Source organism: Hippocampus bargibanti, linkage group LG14 (genome assembly GCF_051943395.1).
Source record: "Hippocampus bargibanti isolate YZ-2025 linkage group LG14, ASM5194339v1, whole genome shotgun sequence".
Classification (NCBI taxonomy): domain Eukaryota; kingdom Metazoa; phylum Chordata; class Actinopteri; order Syngnathiformes; family Syngnathidae; genus Hippocampus; species Hippocampus bargibanti.
Window position 1 is genome coordinate 951,299 of NC_142747.1, and position 16,257 is coordinate 967,555.

The window sequence follows — 16,257 nt, forward strand, 5'->3', positions numbered from 1 at the left end:
TCCATAAATTTGGTATACAATTTCATTGCTTTGCGGATGACACCCAGCTCTATCTCTCCAGCAAACCCGACGCCTCTCTTCTACCTTCTTCCCTTTCACCAGAACCTCATCCTATCACCACATGACTACTTTCATTCCTTTCATCACTTTGCTGCTGTGAAATGTAAATTTCTCGACTGCGAGACTACCCCTCTTCTTCTTTTCCTTTCGGTTTTTTCCCCCTTAGGGGTTGCCATAGTGAATCAATGTCCACCATCTATCATGGTTTTGTGCATCCTCTCACACTATCTACCTTCATGTCCTCTTTGACCACATCCATAAACCTCCTCTTCGGTCTTCCTCTCGGTCTCCTGCCTGACAGTTCAAGACTCAGCATCCTTCTCCCGATATAGTCACTCTCTCTCCTCTGGACATGTCCAAACCATCTCAGTCTGGACTCTCTGACTTTCTCTCCAAAGCCTCTAATATGAGTTGTCCCTCTAATGTACTCATTCCTGATCCTATCCAACCTGGTCACTCCGAAAGAAAACCTCAACATCTTCAGCTCTGCTACCTCCAGCTCTGCTTCCTGTCTTTTCTTCAGTGGCACCGTCTCCAGTCCAAACATCATGGCTGGTCTGACCACGGTTTTATACACTTTTCCTTTCATCCTAGCTGAAACTCTTCTATCGCACATCACACCTGACATTTTTCTCCAGCCGCTCCAGCCTGCCTGGACACGCTTCTTCACCTCTTTTCCACACTCTCCATTGCTCTGGACAGTTGACCCCAAGTACTTAAAATCCTCCACCTTCTTTATCTCTTCCCCCTGTAGCATCACTCTTGCACTTGGATCCCTCTCATTCACACACATATATTCCGTCTTGCTGCGACTGATCTTCATTCCTGTCCTTTCCAGGGCATATCTCCACATCTCCAGTTTCTCCGCCACCTGTTCCCCGTTCCCGCTACAGATCACAATGTCATCTGCAAACATCATGGTCCAAGGAGATTCTTGTCTAACATCGTCTAGTCAGCCTGTCCATCACCATAGCAAACAAGAAGGGGCTCAGAGCTGACCCCTGGTGGAGTCCCACCTCCACCTTGAATTCTTCTGTCATACCGACAGCACACCTCACAACTGTCTTATAGTATCCAGTATCATGTATCCAGACCTCCTCATGCAATGCCACAGCTCTTCTCTGGGCACCCTGTCGTACGCTTTCTCCAGATCTACAAAGACACAATGCAATTCCTTCTGTCTGTACTTCTCGATCAGCATTCTTATAGCATACACTGCATCTGTCATACTCTTTTTTTGGCATGAAGCCATACTGCTGCTCACAAATATTCACTTCTGCTCTTAGTCTTGCTTCAACTACTCTTTCCCAGAGTTTTATTGTATGGCTCATCAACTTTATTCCTCTGTAGTTAGTACAACTCTGCACGTGTCCTTTGTTCTTAAAAATGGGCACAAGTACACTTCGTCTCCATTCTTCAGGCATCTGTTCACCATCTAAGATCTTGTTGAATAACCCAGTCATGAACACCACCGCCACCTCTCCAAGACACTTCCATACCTCGATTGGTAAATCATCTGGCCCGAGTGCCTTTCCCCCCTTCATCCTCTTCAGCGCCCTCCTCACTTCATCCTTGCTAATGTTTGCTACGTCTTGGTCCACAACAGTCACGTCTTCTACACTTTGTTCCTTCTCATTTTCCTCATTCATCAATTCTTCAAAGTAGTCTTTCCATCTTGCCATCACACTACTGGCACCTGTTAATACATTGCAATCTCTATCCTTAATCACCCGAACCTGCTGCAGGTCCTTACCATCTTTGTCTCTCTGTCTCGTCAGCCTGTAAAGATCAGTCTCACCTTCCTTGCTGTCCAGCCGAGCATACAAGTCATCATAAGCCCCTTGTTTGGCCTTTGCCACCTTTACTTTAACCGTGCGCTGCATCTCCTTGTACTGCTGTCTACTCTCGTCCGTCCTCTCAGTGTCCCACTTCTTCTTTGCTAACCCCTTTCTCTGTATCCACTCCTGCACCTCCCCATTCCACCACCAAGTCTCCTTATCTACCTTTCTTCCCCTCGATACACCAAGTACTTTCCGACCTGTGTCTCTGATTATGTTCGCTGTAGTTTGCCAGTCATCTGGAAGGACCTCTTGCCCACCCAGTGCTTCTCTTACCTCCTTCCTAAATGTCATGCAACACTCTTCCTTTTTCAACTTCCAACATTTTGTCCTCATTTCAGCCTTTGGTTTCTTCCTCTTCCTCACTGCCAGCGTCATCCTACACACCACCAACCTATGCTGTCTGGCTACACTCTGACCAACCAATACTTTGCAGTCACTGATTTCCTTTAATGGCGCCGTTGACACAAAATGTAGTCTACCTGTGTACTTCTGCCTCCACTCTTATAGGTCACCCTATGTTCCTGTCTCTTCTGAAAGAAAGTATTCACAATAGCCATTTCCATTCTCTTAGCAAAGTCTTTGAAAGGCGCTTGAAATATAATGTGTTATTATTATTAACAATAACGGATTCACACTGAGGTTTAAAAAAAAAAGCAACAACAAAAATGCCTGATGTCCCGATATTCCAAATAATTGCATCGCTTCTTGAAAAATATTGTCAATGATTTTAAAGAGTTGCTGATTCTACTCCACATTCAGTAAACTCTTGAATGAATGGCCTATTTTAAAACTCTGCATTAATAAACGTTACAAGACGCATAGAGTAGAAGTTACAAAATGGGCGCAGTTGTGCTATGCATCCCGCAGATAGAGTTAAACGAAAGAGAATACAACACAATTACAGATTTTATTGATATGTAGCTTTTATAAGCACTGCAACTCTTCCAAAGCGCTTTACAGAACATTTAAAATGACATCCAAGAAATCTGAATATTTATCCATACAAAAGGTGCAGGTGATCAGATCAGATGCATTGTTGCCTTTTCAGAAAGTTGAATGCTTTTCAGTGGGCTTTGTGATGCGGAAAATATTGTAGACGTGTCGATATATTTCCACCACACCAACGAGTCTTCTCCTTCTTCTTGGACGTGGGTTCAGAATGTTGGACTGCGTGGTTTAATGTGGACACCCCTGACAACGAAGGAGACTTTGAAGAGATTTCAAAAATTTGGGAAATGTTCCCATCGGAAATGTGCCATATGCCAACTTCCATCGAGGCCCGGACAACATCTGGAGCAAGTGTGGATTCAACAGCCGATATTATTTATATGTGAGTACAGAAATACACAACATAGGCCTCATGTATATTGTTTTGGGAGTCTCTTTGAAGGCAGCCATTTTGCCGATGTGGCCCTCTGTGAAAATGGTTGTAGTGCGGCAGGTGATGCTAAATGCAAACAATTAGCATTGTCAAAGAACAGAAAAATACATTGAAAGTGAATTTAAACCCAAATGTTGCATGTTCAAGAGTTACATGAGAAGATGGCTGCCGAGCAATCCCCGATTGCGACACGCCTTTGCTGACTCAGCCAAAATTGTCTGTATGAGGAAGTAAAAAAAAGTGACAATGGATGTTTAAGACAACGGGCAATCACATCCTCTCTGAATGATCAAATTCTCATTATTTGCAATACAGACGCTCCCCAACTTACAAACATTCGTTCATTAACTAGCTGGCTATCTAACTAGCTATCGAGCTATCTAACTAGCTGGCTACCTGGCTAGCTAGCTATTTGCTATATATTAGCTGTCTATCTGTTAGCAATCTGGCTAGCTAACTATTGGTCGCTGGCTATCTGGTTAGCTATCGATTAGCTATGTATTAGCTGGCTAGCCAGCTTTCGATCTATTTAAGTTATTCCGGGTTGAGTGAACGCTGGCGCCTGTGGCTGCCGCTGCTCATCCACAGAAAAACACATCCAGTGACTGTCAAGTGACCTTGACAGTTTCGAAAGGCGCTTATAAATGAAATGTATTATTATTATTATTATTATAAGAACATTAACTCACAAACATAGAGTTTATTTTACTATGGTGTCTTACTGAATTAAAACAAAAACAAAGCTTCGTCCACAAAGTGACCTCTTATTGTATTTTCAGAGCTGATGCAGAAACAGGTTTCATCTGTAAAAATTCGGATCAGATGTGTTGTGATTACGAAGTGCGCTTCAAGTGTCCTCTTACATTTTGCTATCCAGATGGTAAGTGAATAGTAGAGAATACTAGAGATGCAGCCATATTTCACTTTCTAATATGATTGAAACAAAATTGTTCATTGAATGTCCACAAACCAGTGTGCTACACTCCATGGTTTAACCACGACAACCCACGTGGAACGGGAGACTATGAGCTCTTATCTCACCTGAGGCCAACGAATCATATCTGCGAATACCCTGTTGACATTCAAGTTGTCACTGCTTATGACAATTTTCCTTTTTCTCACACTGGGCAGAAACCCTACATGTAAGTTGGCTTCCCGGTTAAAAACAATCACTTTATTTTCTGAACGAAAAGCAACTTATGGATTGAGGCATACGTTCATCGAATGACCTATTTGAAAATTATTTTAAGGAATAGTGATATGGTGCTGAGAATGGGAGGTAGAAGAGTGGCTGCGGTTGATCTACTAGATCAGGGGTGTCAAACTCATTTCACATCGTGAGCCGCATTTGGCCTCGGTAGATGTCATGTGGGCGGGACCATTATAATTATACCATACATGCGATAAATAACCAAATATCATTCCTTCAATACCGAAACTTGTTGAAAACACACTAAGCACAAATGTTTCCCAGGCATCTCTGTAAAAAAAAAATATGACACAGTTCATTTTTCATTGAAAATTCTACACTCATCTACTTTTCTGGTTAGATAATGACATTTTGGCTAATGAGGGTGTTGAAACCGCGGTGGAAAAAAAGACTGCAGTTTTCTTCTACGTTGACCGAAACACTACCACTCTGCCCTCCAGTGAACAATTCTTGAATCGCACCGCATTAAAAATATCAATTCCATGTCGTTTTTGCATTTTTTTTCTTACACTTTTAAATTATCCTGCTGGCCTGGTCAAACCTCCTCGGGGGCCGGTTCCGGACCCCGCGGGCTGTATGTTTGACACCCCTAAGTTAAAGTAAATACAATACAGTACAGCTTTATTTATAGAGACCTTTCACAATCACCACAGCTGGAACAATGACAACATGGTCACAAACACAGACATGAAAAATAAATATAAATGACATTACAAAACAATTAATGAAATTAAAAAGTTATGATGACTTGATAAAAAAAAAGAAACAACATGCAAGCAAATCAAACTTTTTGCAGTAATTATGAAGTTTTTTTCCGTTTTTTTTTTTTTTTTACTTTATGTTACTTCCGGGTTGAGTGAATGCTGGCGCGTGTGACTGCCGCTGCTCACCCGCAGAAAAAGTGTCCTGGAGAGTTTTGAAAGGTGCTCATAAATGAAATGTATTTCTACTATTATTATGATAAATATTCAGAGAAGCCTTGCTTACGTCCTTCTTTCGGTTAGTCAGTCGTTAACTCTGCTTTTGGTATTGTCCCGCAACATAGGTGTCTGTTTCGAAGTGTATTGGGAATGTCCATTTATGTCGGAGAGAACCGAATTCACACCACTAAATGGCATTGAAAGGAAACAGGGAAAACAATCAATAGGGCAAGGGTGTCAGTCATTTCTTGCCGCAGACCACATTGTAGTTACGGTTTCCTCTCTCAGGCCATGATGAATATGGGGAAGTCATTAGAGTGTTTTCGCCCATCCACATATTACATATCGAACGTACTAAAAATGGACAAATGACTACTTTTCAAGACTAAAGGCAAGAATAATGAATGAAATTAGATCTATTTTTTTTTTGTACGCCCCACAGTGCAGAAAATATGGTTACTGTATGTACTTTGGATGTCTTTTTTTAATGCACCAACTAACATCAAATGATCAAATGATCTGCTGTATAGTTGATTGCTGAAATTGAGTACAACAGAGTTTCAAAATAATAATAATAATACATTTCATTTCTAATCGCCTTTCAAAACTCTCAAGGTCACTTTACAGTCACAGGATAACGTTTTTCTGTGGGTGAGCAGCGGCAGCCACATGCGCCAGCGTTCACTCAACCCCGAAGTAACTGAAAAAGATAGAAAGTTAGCTAGCTAGCTAGCTAATGGATAGCTAATAAATAGGTAATAGATAGCCAGATAGATAACAGCCAGCCAGCTAGACAGCTTACAGCCAGCCAGCTAGACAGCTAATAGCTAGATAGCTAGCTAATGGATAGCTAATAAATAAATAGCAAATAGATAGCCAGATAGCCAGCTAACAGCCAGCCAGCGAGACAGCTAACAGCTAGCCAGCTAGCTAATGGATAGCTAATAAATAAATAGCAAATAGATAGCCAGATAGCCAACAGCTGGCCAGCTAACAGCTAGCCAGCTAGCTAATGGATAGCTAATAAATAAATAGCAGATAGCCAGATAGCCAACAGCTGGCCAGCTAACAGCCAGCCAGCGAGACAGCTAACAGCTAGCCAGCTAGATAATGGATAGCTAATAAATAAATAGCAAATAGATAGCCAGATAGCCAGCTAACAGCCAGCCAGCGAGACAGCTAACAGCTAGCTAGCTAGCTAATGGATAGCTAATAAATAAATAGCAAATAGATAGCTAGATAGCCAACAGCTGGCCAGCTAACAGCCAGCCAGCGAGACAGCTAACAGCTAGCTAGCCAGCTAATGGATAGCTAATACAACATTGTTTGTAACGGACCGAAAACGTATTTTTCCCCCTCGGGCTCAGATGATTCTGAGTCTATTAAATCCTTCAAATCACGACAATTGGAATACTTGTGGTTCAAATTTGTTCAAAAGTGACTTTTGCGCAATCATTCTATCAGGCTCATGATCAGGTTTTTACAAAATGTACACAATTTGGTTGATTTGAGTTGTTCAATTTCCACCTCTTTGGAATCAACGGAAAAGCCATGATTGTGTTTAAGCACCTCCAAAAAACCCGCAGTTAGATTTTCAGATCAAGAGACCGCAAATAAATCAAGCGGACTCGACAGCGCACCTCACAACTGTCTTATAGTATCCAGTATCATGTATCCAGACCTCCTCATGCAATGCCACAGCTTTTCTCTGGGCACCCTGTCGTACGCTTTCTCCAGATCTACAAAGACACAATGCAATTCCTTCTGTCTGTACTTCTCGATCAGCATTCTTATAGCATACACTGCATCTGTCATACTCTTTTTTTTGGCATGAATCCATACTGCTGCTCACAAATGTTCACTTCTGCTCTTAGTCTTGCTTCAACTACTCTTTCCCAGAGTTTCTTTGTATGGCTCATCAACTTTATTCCTCTGTGGCTAGTACAACTCCTACATCTCCTTTGTTCTTAAAAATGGGCACGACAACACTTCGTCTCCATTCTTCAGGCATCTGTTCACCATCTAAGATCTTGTTGAATAACCCAGTCGGGAACACCACCGCCACCTCTCCAAGACACTTCCATACCTCGATTGGTAAATCATCAGGCCCGAGTGCCTTTCCCCCCTTCATCCTCTTCAGCACCCACCTCACTTCATCCTTGCTAATGTTTGGTATGTCTTGGTCCACAACAGTCACGTCTTCTACTCTTTGTTTCTTCTCATTTTCCTCATTCATCAATTCTTCAAAGTACTCCTTCCATCTTGCCATCACACTACGTGCACCTGTTAATACATTGCCATCTCTATCCTTAATCACCTTTACTTTAACCGTGCGCTGCATCTCCTTGTACTGCTGTCTACTCTCGTCCGTCCTCTCAGTGTCCCACTTCTTCTTTGCTAACTTCTTTCTCTGTATACACTCCTGCACCTCCCCATTCCACCACCAAGTCTCCTTATCTACCTTACTTCCTCTCGATACACCAAGTACTTTCCGACCTGTGTCTCTGATTCTGTTCGCTGTAGTTTGCCAGTCATCTGGAAGGACCTCTTGCCCACCCAGTGCTTGTCTTACCTCCTTCCTAAATGTCATGCAACACTCTTCCTTTTTCAACTTCCACCATTTTGTCCTCACTTCAGCCTTTGGTTTCTTCCTCTTCCTCACTGCCAGCGTCATCCTACACACCAGCAACCTATGCTGTCTGGCTACACTCTCACCAACCACTACTTTGCAGTCACTGATTTCCTCTAGATGGCGCCGTTGACACAAAATGTAGTCTACCTGTGTACTTCTGCCTCCACTCTTATAGGTCACCCTATGTTCCTGTCTCTTCTGAAAGAAAGTATTCACAATAGCCATTTCCATTCTCTTAGCAAAGTCTTTGAAAGGCGCTTGAAATATAATGTGTTATTATTATTAACAATAACGGATTCACACTGAGGTTTAAAAAAAACGCAACAACAAAAATGCCTGATGTCCCGATATTCCAAATAATTGCATCGCTTCTTGAAAAATATTGTCAATGATTTTAAAGAGTTGCTGATTCTACTCCACATTCAGTCAACTCTTGAATGAATGGCCTATTTTAAAACTCTGCATTAATAAACGTTACAAGACGCATAGAGTAGAAGTTACAAAATGGGCGCAGTTGTGCTATGCATCCCGCAGATAGAGTTAAACGAAAGAGAATACAACACAATTACAGATTTTATTGATATGTAGCTTTTATAAGCACTGCCACTCTTCCAAAGCGCTTTACAGAACATTTAAAATGACATCCAAGAAATCTGAATATTTATCCATACAAAAGGTGCAGGTGATCAGATCAGATGCATTGTTGCCTTTTCAGAAAGTTGAATGCTTTTCAGTGGGCTTTGTGATGCGGAAAATATTGTAGACGTGTCGATATATTTCCACCACACCAACCAGTCTTCTCCTTCTTCTTGGACGTGGGTTCAGAATGTTGGACTGCGTGGTTTAATGTGGACACCCCTGACAACGAAGGAGACTTTGAAGAGATTTCAAAAATTTGGGAAATGTTCCCATCGGAAATGTGCCATATGCCAACTTCCATCGAGGCCCGGACAACATCTGGAGCAAGTGTGGATTCAACAGCCGATATTATTTATATGTGAGTACATAAATACACAACATAGGCCTCATGTATATTGTTTTGGGAGTCTCTTTGAAGGCAGCCATTTTGCCGATGTGGCCCTCTGTGAAAATGGTTGTAGTGCGGCAGGTGATGCTAAATGCAAACAATTAGCATTGTCAAAGAACAGAAAAATACATTGAAAGTGAATTTAAACCCAAATGTTGCATGTTCAAGAGTTACATGAGAAGATGGCTGCCGAGCAATCCCCGATTGCGACACGCCTTTGCTGACTCAGCCAAAATTGTCTGTATGAGGAAGTAAAAAAAAGTGACAATGGATGTTTAAGACAACGGGCAATCACATCCTCTCTGAATGATCAAATTCTCATTATTTGCAATACAGACGCTCCCCAACTTGCAAACATTCGTTCATTAACTAGCTGGCTATCTAACTAGCTATCGAGCTATCTAACTAGCTGGCTACCTGGCTAGCTAGCTATTTGCTATATATTAGCTGTCTATCTGTTAGCAATCTGGCTAGCTAACTATTGGTCAGCTGGCTATCTGGTTAGCTATCGATTAGCTATGTATTAGCTGGCTAGCCAGCTTTCGATCTATTTGTTATTCCGGGTTGAGTGAACGCTGGCGCCTGTGGCTGCCGCTGCTCATCCACAGAAAAACACATCCAGTGACCTTGACAGTTTCGAAAGGCGCTTATAAATGAAATGTATTATTATTATTATTATTATAAGAACATTAACTCACAAACATAGAGTTTATTTTACTATGGTGTTTTACTGAATTAAAACAAAAACAAAGCTTCGTCCACAAAGTGACCTCTTATTGTATTTTCAGAGCTGACGCAGAAACAGGTTTCATCTGTAAAAATTCGGATCAGATGTGTTGTGATTACGAAGTGCGCTTCAAGTGTCCTCTTACATTTTGCTATCCAGATGGTAAGTGAATAGTAGAGAATACTAGAGATGCAGCCATATGTCACTTTCTAATATGATTGAAACAAAATTGTTCATTGAATGTCCACAAACCAGTGTGCTACACTCCATGGTTTAACCACGACAACCCACGTGGAACGGGAGACTATGAGCTCTTATCTCACCTGAGGCCAACGAATCATATCTGCGAATACCCTGTTGACATTCAAGTTGTCACTGCTTATGACAATTTTCCTTTTTCTCACACTGGGCAGAAACCCTACATGTAAGTTCCCGGTTAAAAACAATCACTTTATTTTCTGAACGAAAAGCAACTTATGGATTGAGGCATACGTTCATCGAATGACCTATTTGAAAATTATTTTAAGGAATAGTGATATGGTGCTGAGAATGGGAGGTAGAAGAGTGGCTGCGGTTGATCTACTAGATCAGGGGTGTCAAACTCATTTCACATCGTGAGCCGCATTTGGCCTCGGTAGATGTCATGTGGGCGGGACCATTATAATTATACCATACATGCGATAAATAACCAAATATCATTCCTTCAATACCGAAACTTGTTGAAAACACACTAAGCACAAATGTTTCCCAGGCATCTCTGTTAAAAAAAATATGACACGGTTCATTTTTCATTGAAAATTCTACACTCATCTACTTTTCTGGTTAGATAATGACATTTTGGCTAATGAGGGTGTTGAAACCGCGGTGGAAAAAAAGACTGCAGTTTTCTTCTACGTTGACCGAAACACTACCACTCTGCCCTCCAGTGAACAATTCTTGAATCGCACCGCATTAAAAATATCAATTCCATGTCGTTTTTGCATTTTTTTTCTTACACTTTTAAATTATCCTGCTGGCCTGGTCAAACCTCCTCGGGGGCCGGTTCCGGACCCCGCGGGCTGTATGTTTGACACCCCTAAGTTAAAGTAAATACAATACAGTACAGCTTTATTTATAGAGACCTTTCACAATCACCACAGCTGGAAAAATGACAACATGGTCACAAACACAGACATGAAAAATAAATATAAATGACATTACAAAACAATTAATGAAATTAAAAAGTTATGATGACTTGATAAAAAAAAAGAAACAACATGCAAGCAAATCAAACTTTTTGCAGTAATTATGAAGTTTTTTTCCGTTTTTTTTTTTTTTTTTACTTTATGTTACTTCCGGGTTGAGTGAATGCTGGCGCGTGTGGCTGCCGCTGCTCACCCGCAGAAAAGGTGTCCTGGAGAGTTTTGAAAGGTGCTCATAAATGAAATGTATTTTTACTATTATTATGATAAATATTCAGAGAAGTCTTGCTTACGTCCTTCTTTCGGTTAATCAGTCGTTAACTCTGCTTTTGGTATTGTCCCGCAACATAGGTGTCTGTTTCGAAGTGTATTGGGAATGTCCATTTATGTCGGAGAGAACCGAATTCACACCACTAAATGGCATTGAACGGAAACAGGGAAAACAATCAATAGGGCAAGGGTGTCAGTCATTTCTTGCCGCGGACCACATTGTAGTTACGGTTTCCTCTCTCAGGCCATGATGAATATGGGGAAGTCATTAGAGTGTTTTCGCCCATCCACATATTACATATCGAACGTACTAAAAATGGACAAATGACTACTTTTCAAGACTAAAGGCAAGAATAATGAATGAAATTAGATCTATTTTTTTTGTACGCCCCACAGTGCAGAAAATATGGTATACTGTATGTACTTTGGATGTCTTTTTTTAATGCACCAATTAACATCAAATGATCTGCTGTATAGTTGATTGCTGAAATTGAGTACAACAGAGTTTCAAAATAATAATAATAATAATAATACATTTCATTTCTAATCGCCTTTCAAAACTCTCAAGGTCACTTTACAGTCACAGGATAACGTTTTTCTGTGGGTGAGCAGCGGCAGCCACATGCGCCAGCGTTCACTCAACCCCGAAGTAACTGAAAAAGATAGAAAGTTAGCTAGCTAGCTAGCTAATGGATAGCTAATAAATAGGTAATAGATAGCCAGATAGATAACAGCCAGCCAGCTAGACAGCTTACAGCCAGCCAGCTAGACAGCTAATAGCTAGATAGCTAGCTAATGGATAGCTAATAAATAAATAGCAAATAGATAGCCAGATAGCCAGCTAACAGCCAGCCAGCGAGACAGCTAACAGCTAGCCAGCTAGCTAATGGATAGCTAATAAATAAATAGCAAATAGATAGCCAGATAGCCAACAGCTGGCCAGCTAACAGCTAGCCAGCTAGCTAATGGATAGCTAATAAATAAATAGCAGATAGCCAGATAGCCAACAGCTGGCCAGCTAACAGCCAGCCAGCGAGACAGCTAACAGCTAGCCAGCTAGATAATGGATAGCTAATAAATAAATAGCAAATAGATAGCCAGATAGCCAGCTAACAGCCAGCCAGCGAGACAGCTAACAGCTAGCTAGCTAGCTAATGGATAGCTAATAAATAAATAGCAAATAGATAGCTAGATAGCCAACAGCTGGCCAGCTAACAGCCAGCCAGCGAGACAGCTAACAGCTAGCTAGCCAGCTAATGGATAGCTAATACAACATTGTTTGTAACGGACCGAAAACGTATTTTTCCCCCTCGGGCTCAGATGATTCTGAGTCTATTAAATCCTTCAAATCACGACAATTGGAATACTTGTGGTTCAAATTTGTTCAAAAGTGACTTTTGCGCAATCATTCTATCAGGCTCATGATCAGGTTTTTACAAAATGTACACAATTTGGTTGATTTGAGTTGTTCAATTTCCACCTCTTTAGAATCAACGGAAAAGCCATGATTGTGTTTAAGCACCTCCAAAAAACCCGCAGTTAGATTTTCAGATCAAGAGACCGCAAATAAATCAAGCGGACTGCCATTGTGGTCATATTTGTGTTGAATGCGGCCATTTTGAATAGGGGTGTACCCTCCCTTAAAGGACAACCGACTCTTGCGGACAAATTGTCCATAATTTGGAGAATCACTTCAAATGACTTCGACCTGCCTTCTACTGCCTTGCACGCTGGGTCCGAGAGGACGGTCATTTCATCTGTCCTGTATGTCATGCAGATTAGCATATTTTTTTTCAAAGTCAAAGTCAAACGTGCTAATATGCATGACATACAGCACAAATGAAATTAATGTCCTCTCGGACCCGGCGTGCAAGACATGCAAGGCACTTATAACGTGGCTAAAAGACATACAATTGACAACAGACAATACTTGTAATTTCTGTATGTAAAGTGAGGTAGTGTCGTCTGGAAAGTGAGGCAGTGACGTATGTAAAGTGAGGTAGTGACGTGTATAAAGTGACGTAATGTCGTAATTGCAAAAACAAACAACAAGAAAGGGTTGAAGTGAGGTCTTGCAGAAAAAAAATGAGAAAGAACAAAAAAATAGAGTTCAGGATGATCGTACAGCATGTAGCGTGTACTCAGAGTTCGGTGAGTGTGGCAGTGGGAAGGGACAGGCTGGGCAGGGCTGGGAGGGAGTTGAGTCTCCGGACTGCCTGGTGGCAGAAACTGTCCTTGAGCCTGCTGGTCTTGGCTCGGAGACTCCGCAGTCTCCTACCCGATGGCAGCAGGCTGAAGAGGCTGTGGGAGGGGTGCGTGGGATCTCCAGCGATCCTGATGGCTCTGCGGGTGAGGGGGGTGTTGTAAATGTCCTGAAGGGGGGGGGGAGGGAGACACCGATGATCTTCTCAGCTGTCCTCACGATGCGCTGCAGAGTCTTACGGCAGGACACGGTGCAGGCGCCGTACCACACAGTGATACAGCTGGTCAGGATGCTCTCGATGGTACCGCGGTAGAAGGCGGTCGTGATGGGGGTCGAGGCTCCAACTCTTTTAAGCTTGCGGACGAAGTACATGCGCTGGTGGGTCTCTTGGTGATTGATGCCGTGTTGTGGCTCCAGGACAGGTCTTCGTATATGTGCACTCCCAGGAACTTGGTGCTGCTCACTCTCTCCACTGCAGCACCGTCGATGGTTAGTGGAGCATGCTGGGGGCGCGCTCTCCTGAAGTCCACAACAATCTCCTTCGTCTTCTCCACATTCAGACGGAGATTGTTGTCCTTGCACCACGTGGCAAGGTGGCTGACCTCGTCGTTGTTGATGAGGCCCACCACAGTCGTGTCATCCGCAAACTTTATGAAGAGGTTGGAGCTGGGTGATGATGGTGAGCAGTCGTGCGTGAGCAGAGTGAAGAGGAGGGGGCTCAGCACACACCCCTGGGGGACCCCTGTGTTCAGCGTCATGGTGCTGGAAGTGTTGTCGCCAACTCTGACTGCCTGCGGTCTCCCCGTCAGGAAGTCCAGCAGCCAGTTGCACAGGGAGGTGCTGATCCCCAGTTTGCTCAGTTTGTTGATGAGCTGTTGGGGGATGATTGTGTTGAATGCTGAGCTGAAGTCGATGAACAGCATTCTGACGTAGGAGTCTCTGGTCTCCAGGTGGGTTATGGGCAAGACGTCTTGGCGTGAACAAGGGGGCGGGACCTTCTCAAACGGAAACTTTTTCAGGTCATTTTGAACAGTGACGTGCAGTCAGGGGAGGCAGGTGAGGCACAGCCTCACCTGCCATCACGGAAATATCAAATGACAAAATAAATTAAACAGTTATATTTATGCAGTGATTTGTACTTTAAAGTTATTTTCCATTTAACTTCACCATTTTTGGATTTGTTTTCAAAATCGCTGATTTTCACATTTACCGTTCAGATACTAAGTAGAGACGAGCGGTGAGGCAGCAGCCGGCTGAGCCTCACCATGGATTGCGCAATCACTATGCTCACTCTGCTGGCTTGCTCTGCAGTGAGACCGCATTGCTGTCCCTCTGCATATCGCGACTAAGTGTTCAAACACGTTTAGTATATGAACTAAATTTCGACAGTTTAGCTGGTGTATATAATGTAGAGTCATTGTACATTATTAACACTGTACTACAGTGTTTATAATGTACAGTACGATGCTACAGAATGCTGACATGACATTTTAAACAAAACACGTTAACTGTTGCCAATCAAACGGTGAATAAGCTACTCTGTGGAGTTCATATGTTTGTAAATCTGACTGTGATGACGTCAGTGCCTCACCAGCCATGAACCTCACCGCACGTCACTGATTTTGAAGTAGTTTTGGGACAATTGGTGTTTTGAATTGGAATGAAAATATCATAGTGCGTGTTTTGGGTATTTTAGATGCTATAAAACGTTTTTCTGATGTCAGTTAGCGAACAAAAAAATAGTGTCGGTTGTCTTTTAAAATGGAGGTACGATTCAAATACGAATTTTCACTTATGTAGTGAAAGAGTGTCAAAAGAGGTGTGTACCAACAGATTTGCCGTTCTCATTGGTTGGTTTGAACAACTGTGTGTTTTAATGGTTTGTTTTAGCCCAAATATGAACATTCAACCCATTCTGTTGTTTTGTGGCGAGTGTCCGATATTTTAATACATTGAATATCTTTTCAGCTATAGTGCCACTGAGGGATTTGCCTGTCGCAATGAAGACCAGAACGACCACCAATGCTATGACTACAAAGTTCGCTTTGGATGCCCATGCAAATTGGATGGAACATAGTCACAATTTGTATGGGTGTTAATGCATTCTTAATTATAGCTATCTTTGATATGACAGGAACTCATCGTGATTTTCAACATTTCATGTCTTTTTTTTCCATATTTATAAATGGGACACTTGGATGGGATGGCACTAATACAATACTTTGTAATAATTATGTCAGCACTAAAATTCACCCCCCAAAAGGTGATTGAGTGGCTGATTTGATGATGTAAGACGTCGATTGGAAGACCACCTTTAGTGCAATGCTTTTTTTTCTTACCTTGGTTTGTCATGTTCTGTTGTCAGTGTTTGAAACGGTGAACAATCACATTCCAACTCTTGTCTTCTTCAACCTGTGAAAATATAAAAACTATCAACTCACCTATTTTGTGTGTGTGTGTGTGTGTGTGTGCGTGTGTGTGTGTGTGTGTGTGTGTGTGTGTGTGTGTGTGTGTGTGTGAAAGAGAGAGATAGAGAGAGAAACACTCAGTAGTAATTTGTTTTTCACATAATTTTACATGATTTTTGGTAATTAATTAATTTAAGCAAAAAAAAAAAAAAAAAAAAAAACAAACAAACAAACACACTGAGGAGCCATTTGGGAGCTAAAAGAGCCGGATCTTTTTAGTGAGCCGATCTAAAAGAACCGGCTCTCCCATCACTCGTTGGGATCGGCTTCATTCAGCACGCCGGTGACCCTCGTGAGGCGAGATAAAGCAGTTCACTGTCTCTCAGTTGACGTCGCC

General features: G+C 42.0%; 1 protein-coding gene across 1 annotated transcript in view; it reads left to right on the plus strand.

Annotated features, from left to right (window-relative positions):
- LOC148887969 (mucin-5AC-like) overlaps positions 1-15,950 on the plus strand; it is a 29,571-nt gene extending 13,621 nt beyond the window's left edge. The window contains exons 12-18 of the mRNA XM_089014301.1: positions 3,060-3,231; positions 4,062-4,162; positions 4,256-4,424; positions 8,808-9,041; positions 9,860-9,960; positions 10,054-10,222; positions 15,421-15,950. Of these exons, the coding sequence (XP_088870427.1) occupies positions 3,060-3,231; positions 4,062-4,162; positions 4,256-4,424; positions 8,808-9,041; positions 9,860-9,960; positions 10,054-10,222; positions 15,421-15,529 (1,055 nt within the window). The 3' untranslated portion in view covers positions 15,530-15,950. The remainder of the gene's footprint in view (positions 1-3,059; positions 3,232-4,061; positions 4,163-4,255; positions 4,425-8,807; positions 9,042-9,859; positions 9,961-10,053; positions 10,223-15,420) is intronic.
- Positions 15,951-16,257: the final 307 nt, after the last annotated feature.